This window comes from Ranitomeya variabilis, chromosome 1 (genome assembly GCF_051348905.1).
Source record: "Ranitomeya variabilis isolate aRanVar5 chromosome 1, aRanVar5.hap1, whole genome shotgun sequence".
In the NCBI taxonomy this organism is placed as follows: domain Eukaryota; kingdom Metazoa; phylum Chordata; class Amphibia; order Anura; family Dendrobatidae; genus Ranitomeya; species Ranitomeya variabilis.
The window spans coordinates 781,054,184-781,071,473 of NC_135232.1; the positions used below are offsets into that span (position 1 = coordinate 781,054,184).

Below are 17,290 nucleotides of genomic sequence, written 5' to 3' on the forward strand. Positions count from 1 at the left end.
CATGAGGAGAACATAATTATACCTCTATACAAGTCACTAGTTCGACCATACTTAGAATACTGTGCACAGTTCTGGTCTCCGGTGTATAAGACATAGCTGAACTGGAGCGGGTGCAGAGAAGAGCGACCAAGGTTATTAGAGGACTGGGGGGTCTGCAATACCAAGATAGGTTATTACACTTGGGGCTATTTAGTTTGGAAAAACGAAGGTTAAGGGGTGATCTTATGTTGATGTATAAATATATGAGGGGACAGTACAAAGACCTTTCTGATTATCTTTTTAATCAGACCGGTGACAGGGACAAGGGGGCATCCTCTACGTCTGAAGGAAAGAAGGTTTAAGCATAATAACAGATGCGGATTCTTTACTGTAAGAGCAGTGAGACTATGAAACTCTCTGCTGTATGATGTTGTAATGAGTGATTCATTACTTAAATTTAAGAGGGGACTGGATACCTTTCTGGAAAAGTATAATGTTACAGGGTATATACACTAGATTCCTTGATAGAGCGTTGATCCAGGGAACTAGTCTGATTGCCGTATGTGGAGTCGGGAAGGAATTTTTTTCCCCAAGGTGGAGCTTACTCTTTGCCACATGGGTTTTTTTTGCCTTCCTCTGGATCAACATGTTAGGGCATGTTAGGTTAGGCTATGGGTTGAACTAGATGGACTTAAAGTCTTCTTTCAACCTTAATAACTATGTAACTATGTAACTATGATATTTTGGCCAAAATACGCAAGCTCGTAACCCACGCCAAGGGTCCCCATGCTTACGAGTCCTACACTAAACTTAATAGCAAAGCCACTAGAGACTCAAGGTCTACAAAAATTCAATTTTCACCAGCAGAGAAAAAAAGGCAGCAACACTTACCTGCCCAGATCTCGGAACAAATGCACTGCAGGGTGCAGCCAGCCCATATGTGGGCCTTTATTGTGCAATTGTATACTGGGCAGTCACCCCCTCCAGGAGTGGGTATGTGGAGAGTGGCTGTTGACCTGGTATTTTGCACCTGTGTTGCTAACATCTTGCTTTATGGGCTGGCTGCACCCTGCAGTGCATTTGTTCCAAGATCTGGGCAGGTAAGTGTTGCTGCCTTTTTTTCTCTGTTGGTGAAAATTGAATTTTTGTAGACCTTGAGTCTCTAGTGGCTTTGCTATTTAGTTTACCGAGGCGAGCCAAAAAACAGAGACGGCTGCCCAGCCTGGGAGATTCCCTGGAATCCGGAGAGGAATCATGCAGAGGAAGATCTACCAGGTCTAGGCCTGGTGGATCTACCCTGCGCATTACGGAAATGCCAAAAGGGTGGTCCAGTACATTCAGGGAGAAATCAAACATTACCAATTCAGGGATCTTCCATTCGCGTTGTCAGTAGCTCCAAGGGTTTTTACCAAGATAATATCAGAGGTGACGGCCTACCTTCGCACTCCGAACACTTATCGTCCCTTACGTGGATGACTTCCTTATATAGTGGAAAGATCGGAAGACCACTGTGCATCACAGCTGAGAGATGTGAGAATCATCCCAGAAAATTTTGGCTGGATGGTGAACACTCTCAAGTCAAGGCTTAGCCTGGAGAGAATACAGTCCTTCCTAGGCCTGGTTCCAAATTCCAAACGCCACACCTGTCTCTTACCTGAGGACAAAATAGTGAACCTGGCCTTGACAGCAATAGATCATCCAAGAATGACCCTAAGGAAGGCAATGTCCCTGTTAGGATCCCTGCCATCCTGCATCCCAGCAGTAAGATGGGCCCAATTCCACATGAGCCAGCTTCAGTGGGAAATTCTGTCTGCACAGATATTGCTAAGAGGAAATTTAGAAGGGAAGGTGGAACTTTCTTTAAGGGTCAGAAACTCCCTCTCTCGGTGGGCAGAGAGTAAATTTAACATCAGGGGTCCAATGGGAAAGACCAGTAGATGACATACTTAAGGTACCGTCACACTAAGCGACGCTGCAGCGATAGCGACAGCGATGCCGATCGCTGCAGCGTCGCTGTTTGGTCGCTGGAGAGCTGTCACACAGACCGCTCTCCAGCGACCAACGATGCCGAGGTCCCCGGGTAACCAGGGTAAACATCGGGTTGCTAAGCGCAGGGCCGCGCTTAGTAACCCGATGTTTACCCTGGTTACCAGCGTAAAATGTAAGTACATACTTACATGCGTCCCCCGGCGTCCGCTTCCTGTAATGACTGAGCGCCGGCAGTAGCAGGGCACAGCGGTGACGTCACCGCTGTGCTGTGCTTTCACTTTCAATTTGCGGCGCTCAGTCAGTGTGGGAAGCGGACGCCGGGGGAAGCATGTGAGTATGTGCTGTTTGTTTTTTTTTTACATTTTACGCTGGTAACCAGGGTAAACATCGGGTTACTAAGCGCGGCCCTGCGCTTAGTAACCCGATGTTTACCCTGGTTACCAGCGTAAAATGTCGCTGGTATGGTTGCTTTTGCTGTCAAACACGGCGATACACGGCGACCTAGCGACCAAATAATGTGCAGACCTTCTAGCAGCGACCAGCAATTTCACAGCGGGATTCTGATCGCTGCTGCGTGTCAAATACAGCGATATCGCTCCCTAGGACGCTGCAACGTCACAGATCGCTGGCGACGTTGCTTAGTGTGACGGTACCTTTACAAAAGATGCGAGCAACTTCGGCTGGAGGGCACATCTGAGAAATCACACAATTCAGGGGACCTGGTCATCTCTCCAGAGAAACCAGGCATCAAATATCAAAGACTTGAGTGCTGTGGAAAGGCTTTCTTCCTTCCTTCTGGGTCGCCATGTCCGAGTCATGATGGACGACTGTGGAATATATTAATTACCAGGGGGAACAAGATTCCACTCTCTAATGATAGCAGCAAGCAGACTCTTACAGCTGGTAGAACACCTTTTGTCCCTTACAGCGCTGCATATAAGGGGGTACAAAATACCAAGGCAGACTTCCTAAGCCGCAAAAGGCTGAAACGGGGAATGGACCTTGAACTCCCAGGTCTTTCATCAGATAGGTCTATGTCCGGCTGTCCCCATGCGAGAACTATTTGCCAACAAGCTGAGCAGGAAGTTAAAAAAGTTCTATTTGCTAAACCCAGAGGAAAACCTGTACGCGGTAGATGCCCTTCAGGTCCCCTGGATCTTCCGGATGGCCTATGCCTTCCCTTTGATGATTCCAACAGTTGTGAGGAAGATCAGGGAGGATCAGGTGAGGCTGATTCTGATTGCTCCATTCTGGCTGAAAAGACCATGGTTTTCCCTGTTCAGGGCAATGTCAGTGTCAGATCCATGGATCCTGCCAGAGATCATGGACCTTCTCACTCAGGGTCCAGTATGCCACTCTCAAGTGAAGGGGTTCCATATCTAGCACCATGGAATATGAAAGGGCAATAATGAGTCAGAAAAGTTTCTCACCAGGGTTAGTCTCCACCCTGTTAAAGAGTAAAAATACGGTAACAATAAGGATTTATGGCAGGACATGGAAAACATTTCTAGAACTTTAAGGGCGGCTTCTAGGGGATAACACTCCAGTAGGTTCCATTCTAGAATTCCTGCAGTCAGTTTGGTGCTAGAACTAGCAACTAGTACTCTCAAGATGCAGTTTTCAGCCTTAGGCGCATTGCATAATTGTAATCTCGTGGCCAATAAATGGGTCTCACGATTCATAAAATCCTCTGGCAGGTCCAGGTCAGTCAAAATCCCAAGATTTTCCCCATGGGATCTAAATCTGGTACTAGACACATTAACCAAAGACCCGTTTGAACTCCTACAGGAATTCAGCTAAGTTCCTCACGCTTAATCAATTATATTGGTGGTACTGATATTGGCCCGCAGGGTGAGCTATATATAGACCCTGTCCATACGCCCTCCCTATTCACAGATATATGAGGATAGGGTTATACTAAGACTTGACCCGGCTTACCTTCCTTAAGTAGCCCAAAAGTTCCATAGGAGCCAAGAAATTATTATACCCTCCTTTTGTAATAACCCTAGGAATCCAAGGGAGAAAAGATTCCACAGCTTAGATGTCAGAAGGACACTGTTAAAATATATATCTATGACCAGTCAGTGGAGAAAAGACCAGTCCCAGTTCATAGCCTTTCAAAGTAGCAGAAAGGTGTATGGGGTGGGTATCCTAGCTTACCACTTCCAGATGGATCAGGGTGGCCATTAGTTTCTCCTACTCTACGAGTGGTGCTCCAGTTCCTGAAGGCATCAAGGCTCACTCCATCAGAACCAATGCAACCTCCTGGGCAGGGAAAGTGGAGGTATCAGTCTTGTAAGGCCACTACCTGGTCCTCACCATTTACCTTCTTTAGGCACTACAGACAGAATCTTTCCTCTGCTGACAACGTTTGGTAGAAGAGTGCTGCAATCGGTGGTCCCTCCCTAAGGTGTTTAATTTCTTGAGAAATCTCTCAGATGTGCTGTCATGGATGAAGCGAAAACCCCAAGGTTACTTACCTGTAGCCGTTTTTTCCAGAACCCATGACAGCACCCATATATTCTCCCCTCTTATTACCATATGGGTGTGCACTATAGATTGGGTGATTTTGTGATATGGTGTTGGTTATGTATATAATTAATCCGAAAGTCCTCTAATTCTATAATGCTGTAGATAAGCCCCCCGATCCGACTTGAAAGATAAGAAAAATAACTTTTATTATACTCACCCGGGGGGGGGGGGGGCAGTCCGGTCCGATGGGTGTCGCAGGGTCCGGCGCCTCCTATCTTCTTATTATCGCCGTCCTCCTACTTGTTTCATGGCTGCCCATCATCCCGTTCCTGCAGTACTTTGTTCTGCCTTCAACAGGGCAGATAAGCATGCCTGCGCAGGAGAGCGATGCCGGGGAGCCTGTGAAGCAAGCAGGAGGGCATCACAAAGAGAAGGGAGGCGCCGGACCTGGACCTGCAACACCCATCGGACCGGACTGCCCCCCCGCGTAAGTACAATAAAACTTATTTTTCTTATCTCTCAGGTCAGATTGGGGGCTTATCTACAGCATTATAGAATGCTGTAGATAAGCCCTTAAAGGCAGTTGCCGCATCTTATATCGGCCAAACCTGGTGACAGGTTCCCTTTAAAGGTGTCTGTCAGATACCTCCATTACTAATGCTATAATAAAGTGTTACAAAAAACAAAAATAGTTTAAAAAAAATAAACAACACATGTGAATAAACCCCAATTATACATCCAGACATGGGCAAAAACAACATTTTTGCAGAGCATTCAGGCATAGTTGTAAAACAAGAGTCCTAAAACACAACTGATTTTTGAAAGCTTACCTTCAGATTCCACAAAATAATCGGTAGTAAAAGAGTTCCAGTGTTTCTTGTTTTTAAGGCAAAGGGAATCAAAATCTTGACTGATGACATGCAAATGAATGTGACTGTAAAACATTAATGTAATGAGGAAAAAGAGGGCATGAAGTTATATCCTGTATCGCACATTTTATTCTAATATCAGATGAAGGGTAACCACAGTGATTTATTTTCCCAATTCACTCTTAAAGGGCCACTGTCACCCCCTCCAGCCGTTATAAACTAAAAGAGCCACCTTGTGCAGCAGTAATGCTGCAGTCTAACAAGGTGGCTCTTTTAGTTTTTGATTCCGTTATTCCCTCAATAAAGCGTTTTAAAATTTGCCCTAACTACCTGTCTGCAGACCTGGAGGCGGTCCGAAGCCTCCTCTGTGAATCTCCCAACGGCCGTCACTCTTCTCTTCTGGGGATGTGGTCGCCGCCCCCTTTGCGCTGTTTCTTCTTAAATCCGGCGCCTGCGCTGTGCGTGCCTGCCTGTGACAGGCGCAGTCTTCATTGTCCGTCATAGGTCAGATGCAGGGTGCCTGACTGCGCCTGTGCGGGCAGTGTGGCCACCCTGTTGCTGAATCCCCGCCCCGCACTGTGTTATTCATTATGCACAGTGCGGGGCTGGGGTTCCTGGGCATGCGCACTGCGCTGTTCAGACGCTCCCCCAGCTCAGACGCTCCCCCAGCTCCCCCGCTTTCCAGCGTTGTTATTTGCGGCTGCTTCATTCCAAACGCTGGCAAGGAAACCTGTATATTACGGCAACGCTGGAAGGCGGGGGACCGTCTGAACAGCGCAGTGCGCATGCCCAGGAACCCCAGCCCCGCACTGTGCATAATGAATAACACAGTGCGGGGCGGGGATTCAGCAACAGGGTGGCCGCACTGCCCGCACAGGCGCAGTCAGGCACCCTGCATCTGACCTATGACGGACAATGAAGACTGCGCCTGTCACAGGCAGGCACGCACAGCGCAGGCGCCGGATTTAAGAAGAAACAGCGCAAAGGGGGCGGCGACCACATCCCCAGAAGAGAAGAGTGACGGCCGTTGGGAGATTCGCAGAGGAGGCTTCGGACCGCCTCCAGGTCTGCAGACAGGTAGTTAGGGCAAATTTTAAAACGCTTTATTGAGGGAATAACGGAATCAAAAACTAAAAGAGCCACCTTGTTAGACTGCAGCATTACTGCTGCACAAGATGGCTCTTTTAGTTTATAACGGCTGGAGGGGGTGACAGTGGCCCTTTAACTAGTCTTTCAACCTATGTCACTCAGCCTCATCTAGCTCTTGCTTTTTCTTACAGAAAATTCAGGGATCCATTCTCTTTAGTTAGGTCTAGTGATCTTATGGTGATCCCCTGGTGATTACATGAATTTATTTTCTCAAAAGAGAGTCACCATCTGAAATGACATGTGGGGTAATAGCTACTATCACAGTAAATGACGATTACACAGCTCCTGTCAGACTAGGTTATAATGAAGATGATGACAGCCTTATAATCCATTGGAATATATAGAGAAGAATAATAACATTATTACCACGACTGACAGATGATACAGGTCCTAGCTAGCTGCCCATGCAATGCTGTGCTAATGCGTCATGGGATTTATAGAAAGCACAGAGAAATAAAATGCAGTAAAATATGTGACTCAAGATGGGGTTTAAAGATAAGCAAATAAGATGCTGAACTGCAGACAAATAAGTTTACAGTATCTGAAAGAAGTGCAGAGAGCACAGTATGGCTATAAGAGCAAGTTAGGGGAAAATATCCCTGATGTGACTTTGGAGCTGCATTACGTCACAGATTTCACAACTAATTCAGTATAAGGAGAGAGAGGAGGGCAAAGGCGAGAATACAGTGGGGAGGGGTAAATCATACCTCATACTTGGAATAGCATGGTAGCCTAGCCGAAATTGGGCTCTGCTGTGGGCTGAATGCTGCTGTGCAATCTTCTCCCCAACTGCATGCATGTGCTGTAATAGCTCCAGATGTTCAGAACGCAGCATCTTCAGGCTCGAAATAGATTGCCATGGTAGAACCAGCCAATGGTAACGTGCCTTGGGGTATTTGTCCTTAATTACTACAACTCTGTCATCTTTGAACACCTATGTTGTATAACAAGAAAATTGGCAAGGTGAACACAACCAAGCACATAGTCCAACTCATCACATTTATTACAGGCTATTGGACTGAGTGCAAAAGCTAAATGATAAACCTAGCATGCTGATGGGAGTGCGATCATTGGATCTCCAACTATAAACAGCAATATTAACCACAATCTGATTGTGATATGGCAGGGTATTTAGCAACTTTCTATTCTGCCTTTGCTTTAGCCAGTCTTTCTTTGTTTCATCGGCCAAACTGGCAACCAAAAACAATTTTGGCATTATAATATTTTTTTTTCCTTTTACAATGTTCACTGTATGAGGACTTGCAATAATTTGATTGATTGTATTGTATACAGCAAGACTACATAATTCTACATCATGGGCTTCACATGGGAATGATGGCAGCTTTCAGCCTTTGCAACCCGTGATCAGCTGAGCAGTATCGCCTGGTTTAAGTGCCGTTGTCAATCACTGTTAATGATTTAAAGGGTTAACAGCAGCTCTGATCACGGTTAGGTCTCATTCAGATGTGAGTGATTTTTCAAGTACACAAAAAATGGTCTGAGTGTCATCAGCATTTTTAATCAGCATTTGGTCAATGTCCATTTTATCCTCAGCGAATTGCATGTATGAAAAAAAAAATAATCACAAAGCTTCCATCCATTGTAACATTAATTTACACCAATTCCCATTCGTGTGCAGTCTGTAATGCTGATGTAACACTCACATGACTGATTTTTTGTGCACACAAAATAGCAAAAATAAAAAAGGGACATGTGAATAGCTGATAATGGGTACATGATCTAACCATGGAACCCATGGCGAAAAAACATATGTCTGAATGAGACCGTAGAGGCAGATGCTGGCTGGCTAAGAAATCCTGCACTTGCCCTGTGTGGAGTGCTTGAACCTCCTGCACACATTCCATCCCGCTCCATAATGGCTGTACTGCATATGTAATAATCTTCATTTTAGTAATAGACTTAGAAACAAAGAGTTTCTGAGAAAACTCAGTGACAGTCAATACAGTTACCATTAGGCAGGAGATACAAGCACATATTTTATACTCCAAGAACTCAGATTTCAGCAGCACTACATAACATGAAGACAGAACGCTATGAATTCAATATATGAGCCCACACACTGTGTGTAAGACGTGCTGTGAGAAAGAAGGTCCACATTCCTAGTATAACTGCGGGATACATTTCTCAGGTAACCACTAACTCAATGGCTGTCCATATAATTCATAGAAATCTGTTTTGGTCAAGCTGCAGCCATCAAAAAGAATAATGGAAGCATATAACCCCTAGTCTTGTAGGGAGTGCTATATAATAATCATGCAAGTGAAAATATACAGTGCAGAAATCAAGTATTTAATACACTGCCGATCTTGAAAGTTTTCCCACCTACAAAGAATGGAGAGGTCCATCTGACCAAGTGACCCATGACTCCTCTGAATCATCCAGATGGTCATTGGAGAGCTTAAAATGGGCATTGACATGTTCTGGCGTGACCAGGGGGAGCTTGTATGTTCTGCAGGATTTTAATCCATGACGACGTAGTGTGATACTAATTGTAATGTTTGAGACTGTGGTCCCAGCTCTCTTTAGGTCATTGACCAGGTCCTCTCATGTAGTTCTGGGCTGATTCCTCAGAATCATCCTTACCCCACGAGGTGAAATCTTGCATTTTCTAATAATTGCACCAACTGTTGTTGCCTTCTCACCAAACTGCTTGACTATTGACCTGTAGCCCATCCCAGCCTTGTGAAGATCTACAATTTTGTCCCTGGTGTCTTTAGATAGCTCTTTGGTCTTGGCCATAGTTGAGAGGTTGGAGTGTGATTGATTGAGTGTGTGGACAGATGTTTTTTATACAGGTAACGAGTTCAAACAGGTGCAATTAACCCCTTACTGACCTTGGACGTACTCAGTACGTCTTGGTCGGCAGGTACTTACCGACCTTAGATTTTGCGTGCACAGAGGCTGTGCCTGTGCGCGTGATCGATACCGGGCGTCAGCTGATTCTAACAGCTGACACCCAGAACTCGGTGAAGGAGCAGTGCCTGCACCGTTCCCAGCACTTTAACCCCTAAATACTGCGATTGCAGCATTTAGCATGCGTGCAGAGGGAGATAGCCCCCTCTGCACTCCGACTGGCGCAACCGCAACGTCATCATGGGGCCCCAACCGTTGCCCCGGTCTCAGGTGCTTGTGTCAGTGCAAAGCTCACCATTGTAATATATTGTGCAATGGATTTTAACTGTGATAAGGCTGGTGAAAGTCATATGATAAACTAAAAGAAAAAGGTGTTAAAGAAAAGAAAAAAAAGTTGAAAAAACAGTTAAAACAAAAATCACAAAATAAAAAAAATTGTACTGATTTATTTTTTTTACATAAATTAGAACACACACACTTGGTATCGCCGCATCCGTAAGGACCAGACCCATAAAACTGTCCCCACTAGTTAACCCCTTCAGTGAACACCATAACAAAATAAACTAAGGAAAAAACATGCTTTTTATCATATCCTGGAAAAAAAAGTGGAAAACCCGATCAAAAAGATGAATGTAAATACAAATTCTATCTCTGAAAAGATCATCTTGTCCCGCAAAAAACAAGCTGCCACACAGCTCCATCAGTGGAAAAATAAAAAAGTGATAGCAGTCAGAATACACCGATGCAAAAATATTTTTTCCATAAAATAGTTTTTACTTTGCAAAAGCACCAAAACATAAAAACACAAACTATACAAATGTACTATTGCTGCAATCGTACTGACCCGAAGAATAAAGCTGCCTTATCAAATGAACCACACATGGAACGGCATTATAAAAAAAAAAAAAAAAAATTCCTGAATTGCTGGTTTTTGTTCATTCTGTCTCCAAAAAATCAAAATAGAAAGCGGTCAAAAACTGTTATGTGTCAGAAAATGATCCCAATAAAAATGTCAACTTGTCCCGCAAAAAACAAGACCTCACATGACTGTCGGTCGAAATATGGAAAAATTATAGCTCTCAAAATATGGAGACGCGTTTTTGCAATAAAAATCATCTTTTAGTGAGTGAAACCAGCCAAAGATAAAAACCCGGTGTAAATCTGGTATCGCTGTAATCGCACCGACCCGAAGAATAAAGTCGCCTAATCTTAAGGTACCGTTACACTTGACAATTTACCAACGATCACGACCAGCGATACGACCTGGCCGTGATCGTTGGTTTGTCGTTGTGTGGTCGCTGGAGAGCTGTCACACAGACAGCTCTCCAGCGACCAATGATGTCGAAATCCCCGGGTAACCAGGGTAAACATCGGGTTACTAAGCGCAGGGCCGCGCTTAGTAACTCGATGTTTACCCTGGTTACCATTGTAAATGTAAAAAAACCCCAAAACACTACATACTTACATTCCGGTGTCTGTCACGTCCCTCGCCGTCAGCTTCCCGCACTGACTGTGTCAGCGCCGACCGTAAAGCACAGCACAGCGGTGACGTCACCGCTGTGCTTTGAGGCCGGCGCTCACAGTCAGTGCGGGAAGCTGACGGCGAGGGACGTGACAGACACCGGAATGTAAGTATGTAGTGTTTTTTTTTTTTTTTTTACATTTACAATGGTAACCAGGGTAAACATCGGGTTACTAAGCGCGGCCCTGCGCTTAGTAACCCGATATTTACCCTGGTTACCAGTGAAGACATCGCTGGTTCGGAGTCACACACCGATGCAGCGATGACAGCGGGTGATCAGCGACCAAAAAAAGGTCCTGATCATTCGCAGCGACCAACGATCTCCCAGCAGGGGCCTGATCGTTGGTCGCTGTCACGCATAATGATTTCGTTAACGATATCGTTGCTACGTCACAAAAACCAACAATATCGTTAACGAAATCGTTATGTGTGACGGTACCTTTACTCCGCATGATATATGGCATAAAAAAATAAATAAAACCAATGTTGATTCTTTCATTATGCCTCCCAGAGATCGCAGTAAGGCTCAGCGCACATTTATTCTGAACTCTATGGTATAAATTCTGTGACACACCTGTTGTTTCAATATGATCACTGCAACCCTAGATTAATTCATTAGAAATTGTATTTTGTATAATGGGATCACTTATGAAGAGTTCTGCTGTTCTGCCACCTCAAGGGCTCTCCCAGTGGGTCTTGGCACTGCCAAACCCTAACCGTAAAATCTGCACAATAATATGGTGCATCTTCCCTTCTGAGCTTTGCACTGTGCCTGAACATGTAGGGTATTGATGCAATCAGGAGAAATTTTTACAACAAACTAAAGTCCATTTTTTCCTATTAGCCCTTAGAAAAATTAAAAATTTGGGGCGGTGAAGGAAGCCCAGTTCCTCCCACGTCACCAATCCGGCGCCCCCTTTGTCTCTCAGGTCAGAAAGGGAACTGCACCTAGAGCAAATGACCGCTGGTGAGACTGCCCCGTTACCCACGCTGGGTATTCTAAGATTCGCAATCAGAGTAAAAGGATCAGCCCAAAATTAATTTATGATTTGATTGCCTTAAGGGCGCACTAGGTAATTACAAAAATATACAGTAAAAATATATCAATAGTTACAGTCAGAGTAAAATATAACAATAATAATACAAGGCTTAAAGGTACAACGCTGGAGGTCAATTTACCAGGTTGAAGGTCGCTTGTGGAAGCCGGGGGGCTCAGCGTTCCGCAGGTCCAAGACTTAGTTGCCGGGCAGCCCCTAGAAAGCGTGTGCTTGCTCCCCTCTGGCTGGCATACCGTTCCTTAGTTCATCGTCATCTTCTTCTGTTGAGTGTGTGTCACTCTCCAAGTGTCCTCAGCTCTTAAACCTTCCGTGTCCCTCCCCCCTGCAACTGGGTGGGCTAGCAATCTCCACTCTTCAGCTTCCCTGCAAGATCTGTATGCAATATCTAATAAATGGGATAACTTCTCTCAGGATGATCGGATCAGTACACGGGCAGTACCAGCGCACGAGGTTTGTTCTGCCGGTCGCCCGGGGACCAAACCCGGACCCATTCGGTCGCTGTGGGAGGCTGATCTCCATATCTCAGGTTTCAGAACTCCCACGGACCCGGGAGTTGCACTGGCAGATGCGCAATTTCTTTAGGGCGAGGGGGATATTTTTTATGAGTCTGTACCTCGGACGATGCGCCCATAATTCGTGATTCCACGTTGGAGACGGTTCGACTGGAAAAGCCATAGTAGACGTGTATCCTGTGGCCACTTGACATGCGTGCTTTAATTAAGCCCTCAGGCATCTACTTGTCCCCTGCTGGTGTGGCTTCCTCATTGAGCTTTGAAGTACCTTCTGCCTGCTACACTGAACTTAATTCCATTACCATGCTAAAAGGAACTTTATTCATGAGAAAAGGTGAGGGCCAGGAGCACTCATCTCTGCAGACCTGTGACCAGGAGACAAAATGGAGTCACGCCAACCTCATCAAACCTCCCTGCTTTAGAGGGCGCTAGGGGGCATCACATTCCTGTGTTCCCCCATGCGCCCTTCCGCACCTTCTCCTTGCCGGGACAACCCATCAGCATTACATGGTCGCTGCCTCTTCCTCTCTCTCTCTGAGGCTGTCTCTGCCTCCTCCTCTGTCTCTCTCTGAGGCTGTCTCTGCCCCATCCTCTCTCTCCGAGGCTGTCTCTGACCCCTCCTCTCTCTCTGAGGCTGTCTCTGCCGCCTCCTCTCTCTTTCTGAGGCTGTCTCTGCCTCCTCCTCTGTCTCTCTCTGAGGCTGTCTCTGCCTCCTCCTCCTCTCTCTCTCTGAGGCAGTCTCTGCCTCCTCCTCTGTCTCTCTCTGAGGCCGTCTCTGCCTCCTCCTCTTTCTCTCTGAGCGGATAGGGTACCACTAACTGTCGGTCCCTGGGCCACGCCTCCGGTGAACCCTGCTGGACCGTTACTCGGTACAGCCGTCCCTGGTCCCAGACCACCCGCTCGCGGTCTGACTCCCCGGGAGGCTGTGCTGCCTGCTCTTTGAGCATCAGCTTCCAACGCTGCCTGAAATCCCTGACTCGAGGTGGCAAGAATGAACGACACTGCCACTTCCGCTGTCAGCTCCCCGGGATCTGTCTCCTGGCCGCTGTCTGACTCGGCCGCCACTTGGTCAGAGAGGGGGAAGCCGTCGGACCTCTGCAAGGCTCCTTGGGCTCGGGCGCTCCCACTCCTGGTGACAGCGGCCACGACCGCTGTGCCCACGGGTAGCGCCTGCTTCCCTCTGGCTCCTGACCAAGTCGCCGGGTCAGGCAGACTTCCCTGCCCTCCTGACATCCCGGGTGTGGGGAACTCCTGCCCTGGGGTCTTACCTGGTGGATCCTGTCCCGGAACGCCCCCTCCCCCAGTGGCCTGTTCCTCTTCCTGTAGGGTGTTACATCTATTCTCACCCCTGTCGGCGCCACGGTCACCGCTTCTTCCTCCTCTTCGGCAGGCGCTCCCGCGTCACTCCCGTCTCCTTCCTGGCCCGGGTCCCGGCGTGTGTCTCTGCGTGCGCGTCAGCGCGCCTCCCCTCTGCTGCCTGTCACACGCCTGGTCTCCTCCCATCTTCTCCTTAGGGACCGGGCGCGCGCACACTCCTCCACTTCATCCCTGGCTACGACCTGACCCGGCAGCATTGCTGGGCCAATAGGAAGCAGCCACTTAGTATTTCAGGCCGCCCTTCCTTTGTGAAGGCGCCTGATTGTTAAGTTAATCTTACCAGAGTTCCTCTGTGTTTTGAATCTGCACTCAGGTCCATCGCTTACTCTGTCTAGTCCTGGTTTCCTGCCTTCCTGACCTGTGTTCCGTTTCTCCTCATCCTAGGAGCTCCCTATCCTGCTGCTACCGTTTCCGTGGTTCTTCCCACATCTCCTTGTGTTCTCTCCCTCGTTATTTTCTATCTCCTCCTCTGGAGCCGATCCCTGGTCCTGGCATCCGTAGTACTAGTTACCTTCGAGCTTGCTCCCTAACTATCCCTGTATGGGGGTTGTCCAATCTGGTTCGCTCGCTCGAGGGAGGTTCGGTATTACGGTCCAGTGGGTCCACTCTTGTCTTTTGCCCCCCTAGCGTAACAGTACAATCAGGACATGGATCCCGCCGGGGCCTCAGCTCAGAAGGAGTTGGTTTTTCTATGAGAAAACCAGACCCGCATTATGTCTTTTATGAAGACAATGGACTCCCGTTTGTCCACCTTACAGGCCGCGGATCCTAGTAACGCCACTCAGTTAGCGGGTCTCCAGCAAGAGTTGGTCCAGCAACGGGATACCCAAGCTCACATTTTGTCTTATATGGCCTCAGTAGATGACCGTCTGCTCGCTTTGCAAACCTCCCCGTGCACCCCTGATCCACTGCCAGTTTCTTCTCCTCGTTTAGCCAAACCTCCTCGCTATGGCGGAGATCCCAAGCTTTGTCGAGGTTTCCTCAATCAATGTCGTCTACATTTTGAGCTGCTGCCTCAGCAGTACCCTACCAATCGGGCCAAAGTGGCTTTATCGTGTCCCACTTAGAGGGAGAGGCCCTATCTTGGGTAAATCCTCTTTGGGAACGAGACGATCCGGTGGTGTCTAGTATAGCCATCTTTTTGGACACCTTACGGAGGGTCTTTGATGAACCTGGCCGTCTCGCTTCAACTACAGAATCGCTCTTTAATTTACAGCAGGGTTCCCTCACTGTCGGGCAGTACGCTATCCGGTTCCGCACATTGCCGTCAGAACTAGGGTGGAACAACGAGGTGTTGGTAGGGGCTTTTTGGAGAGGATTGTCTGGCAAGATTAAGGATGAACTTGCTGGCCGAGATACTCTGACCACGTTGGAGGATCTCATTTCTCTTGCTACGCGTATAGATTTGCGCTTTCAGGAGCGCTCTTGAGAGGCTGCTAGGGAGAGGAGACCCATTAGGCCATCATTTCTTCTGTCTCTAGACCACCTAGTCCTCGGCCCTCTAGTTCTGCCTCTGGTGCCATCCCGGAACCTATGCAAGTTGACCGGGTGAAGTTGGCTGAACGTCGTCGTAGAGAGAGGTTGGCACAGGGCTTGTGCTTATACTGTGGGGGAGCGTCGCATTTTCTTCGTTCTTGTCCTGAGAGGCCGGGAAACGCCTCCACCTAGGTCAGGTAGGAGAGGCCTCCTTAGGTGTATCTGTTTCCTCTCCACCCCTTACCCTTTCTGTTTTGATTATCCAAGGTCAGAGACGTGGTTCAGAGGTTGCGTATGTGGATTCAGGTGCGGCAGGCAACTTCATCCGGCTAAAGGAGGTGAAGAAATATCGGATTCCCGTGATCTCCCTTGAACATCCTCGTATGATTGCCTCCGTAGATGGAAGACTTTTGCAAGAGACTGTCGTCATGGTCACTGAGGAACTAGTTCTGCAAGTAGGAGCCTTACATCAAGAGAAAATTGCCTTTTATGTCTTGCCCAACTTGTCCCATGCCTTACTCCTCGGTCTTCCATGGCTTCGGACACATGAACCCGTTTTGGACTGGTGCACCGGCGAGGTTCTCCGATGGGGACATCCATGTCAAGAGAGATGCTTAGGGTCCGTTCGTCCGGTCATTTCTTCTCAACCTTCTTCTGGTCCGGCTGAGACGTCTGCCATGTCCGAATATATCCGTGAGAATCTCGCTAAGGGGTTTATACGTAAATCCTCTTCACCCGCAGGTGCCGGCTTCTTCGCAAAAAAGAAAGACGGTTCTCTCCGGCTGTGCATTGATTACCGGGGTCTGATGGAGATTACTATTAAGAATAAGAATCCTCTACCGCTCATTCCTGAGCTCTTCGACCGTCTACGAGGGGCCCGTGTATTTTCTAAATTAGATTTACGCGGCGCTTATAACCTCATTCGAATCCGACCTGGTGACGAGTGGAAGACCGCATTTAATACCCGGGATGGTCATTACGAGTACCTCGTCATGCCGTTTGGTCTGTGTAACGCACCTGCGGTTTTTCAAGAATTTGTCAACGACATCTTCCGGGACATGCTTTACTCCTGCGTTGTGGTCTATCTGGACGATATCCTCGTTTCCTCTCCTGATTTATCCTCCCACCGGAGAAGTGTTCGTCTGGTGCTGCAACGATTACGGGAGAACCGGCTTTACGCTAAGATGGAGAAGTGCATCTTCGAGCAAGCCTCTTTGCCCTTCCTAGGGTATATTGTCTCTGAAGCTGGTTTGGAAATGGATCCTGAAAAACTTTCGGCAATTCTCCAGTGGCCTCGGCCAATTGGAGTAAAAGCGATCCAACGCTTCCTCGGGTTTGCCAACTACTATCGTCAGTTTATTCCGCATTTTTCATCTGTGACCAAGCCTATCTCGTGCCTTACACGGAGAGGACTCAGTTCTGCAACCTGGTCTCCAGAGGCTGAGGATGCTTTCCTAAGTCTTAAACGGTCTTTTGAAGCCGCGCCTGTTTTACATCATCCCGAGGCAAACAAACCGTTTGTCCTGGAAGTGGACGCATCTTCTATTGGTGCTGGCGCGGTTCTGTCCCAAAGATCCTCTACCTTCCGATTTGGAGGAGAGAACTTCGCACATAATTGATCAGTCCAAAGTTGTTACTGTGGCTCCCGTAGACCTGATCATTCCACCTCCAGGCAAAACCTTCGTTCCTGAGGTTCATAGGAGGACGATTCTACGTTGGGGACATTCCTCCAAGATCTCTGGTCATGTGGGCATTAAGAAGACTCTGGATCTCATTTCTCGGTTCTATTGGTGGCCTTCTCTCCGTCAGGATGTGATCGATTTCACTGCCTCGTGTTCTTCTTGTGCTAAGATCAAAGTTCCCAGACGTTTACCTTCGGGACTTCTACTCCCATTGCCGGTTCCATCATTCCCATGGCAACATGTCGCTTTGGATTTTATCACGGATCTGCCTCGCTCCTCCGGGTATTCTACCATTCTGGTGGTAGTGGACCGCTTTTAAAAAATGGCGCAC

General features: G+C 47.5%; 1 protein-coding gene across 2 annotated transcripts in view; it reads right to left on the reverse strand.

Moving 5' to 3' along the window:
• Window positions 1–17,290, reverse strand: part of APTX (aprataxin) — a 104,173-nt gene that overhangs the window by 32,842 nt on the left and 54,041 nt on the right. For both annotated transcript variants that reach the window (XM_077272553.1, XM_077272558.1), the window contains exons 6-7: window positions 7,166–7,392; window positions 5,271–5,374 (exon numbers count right to left, since the gene is read on the reverse strand). In XM_077272553.1, coding sequence (XP_077128668.1) covers window positions 5,271–5,374; window positions 7,166–7,392 — 331 coding nt within the window. The remainder of the gene's footprint in view (window positions 1–5,270; window positions 5,375–7,165; window positions 7,393–17,290) is intronic.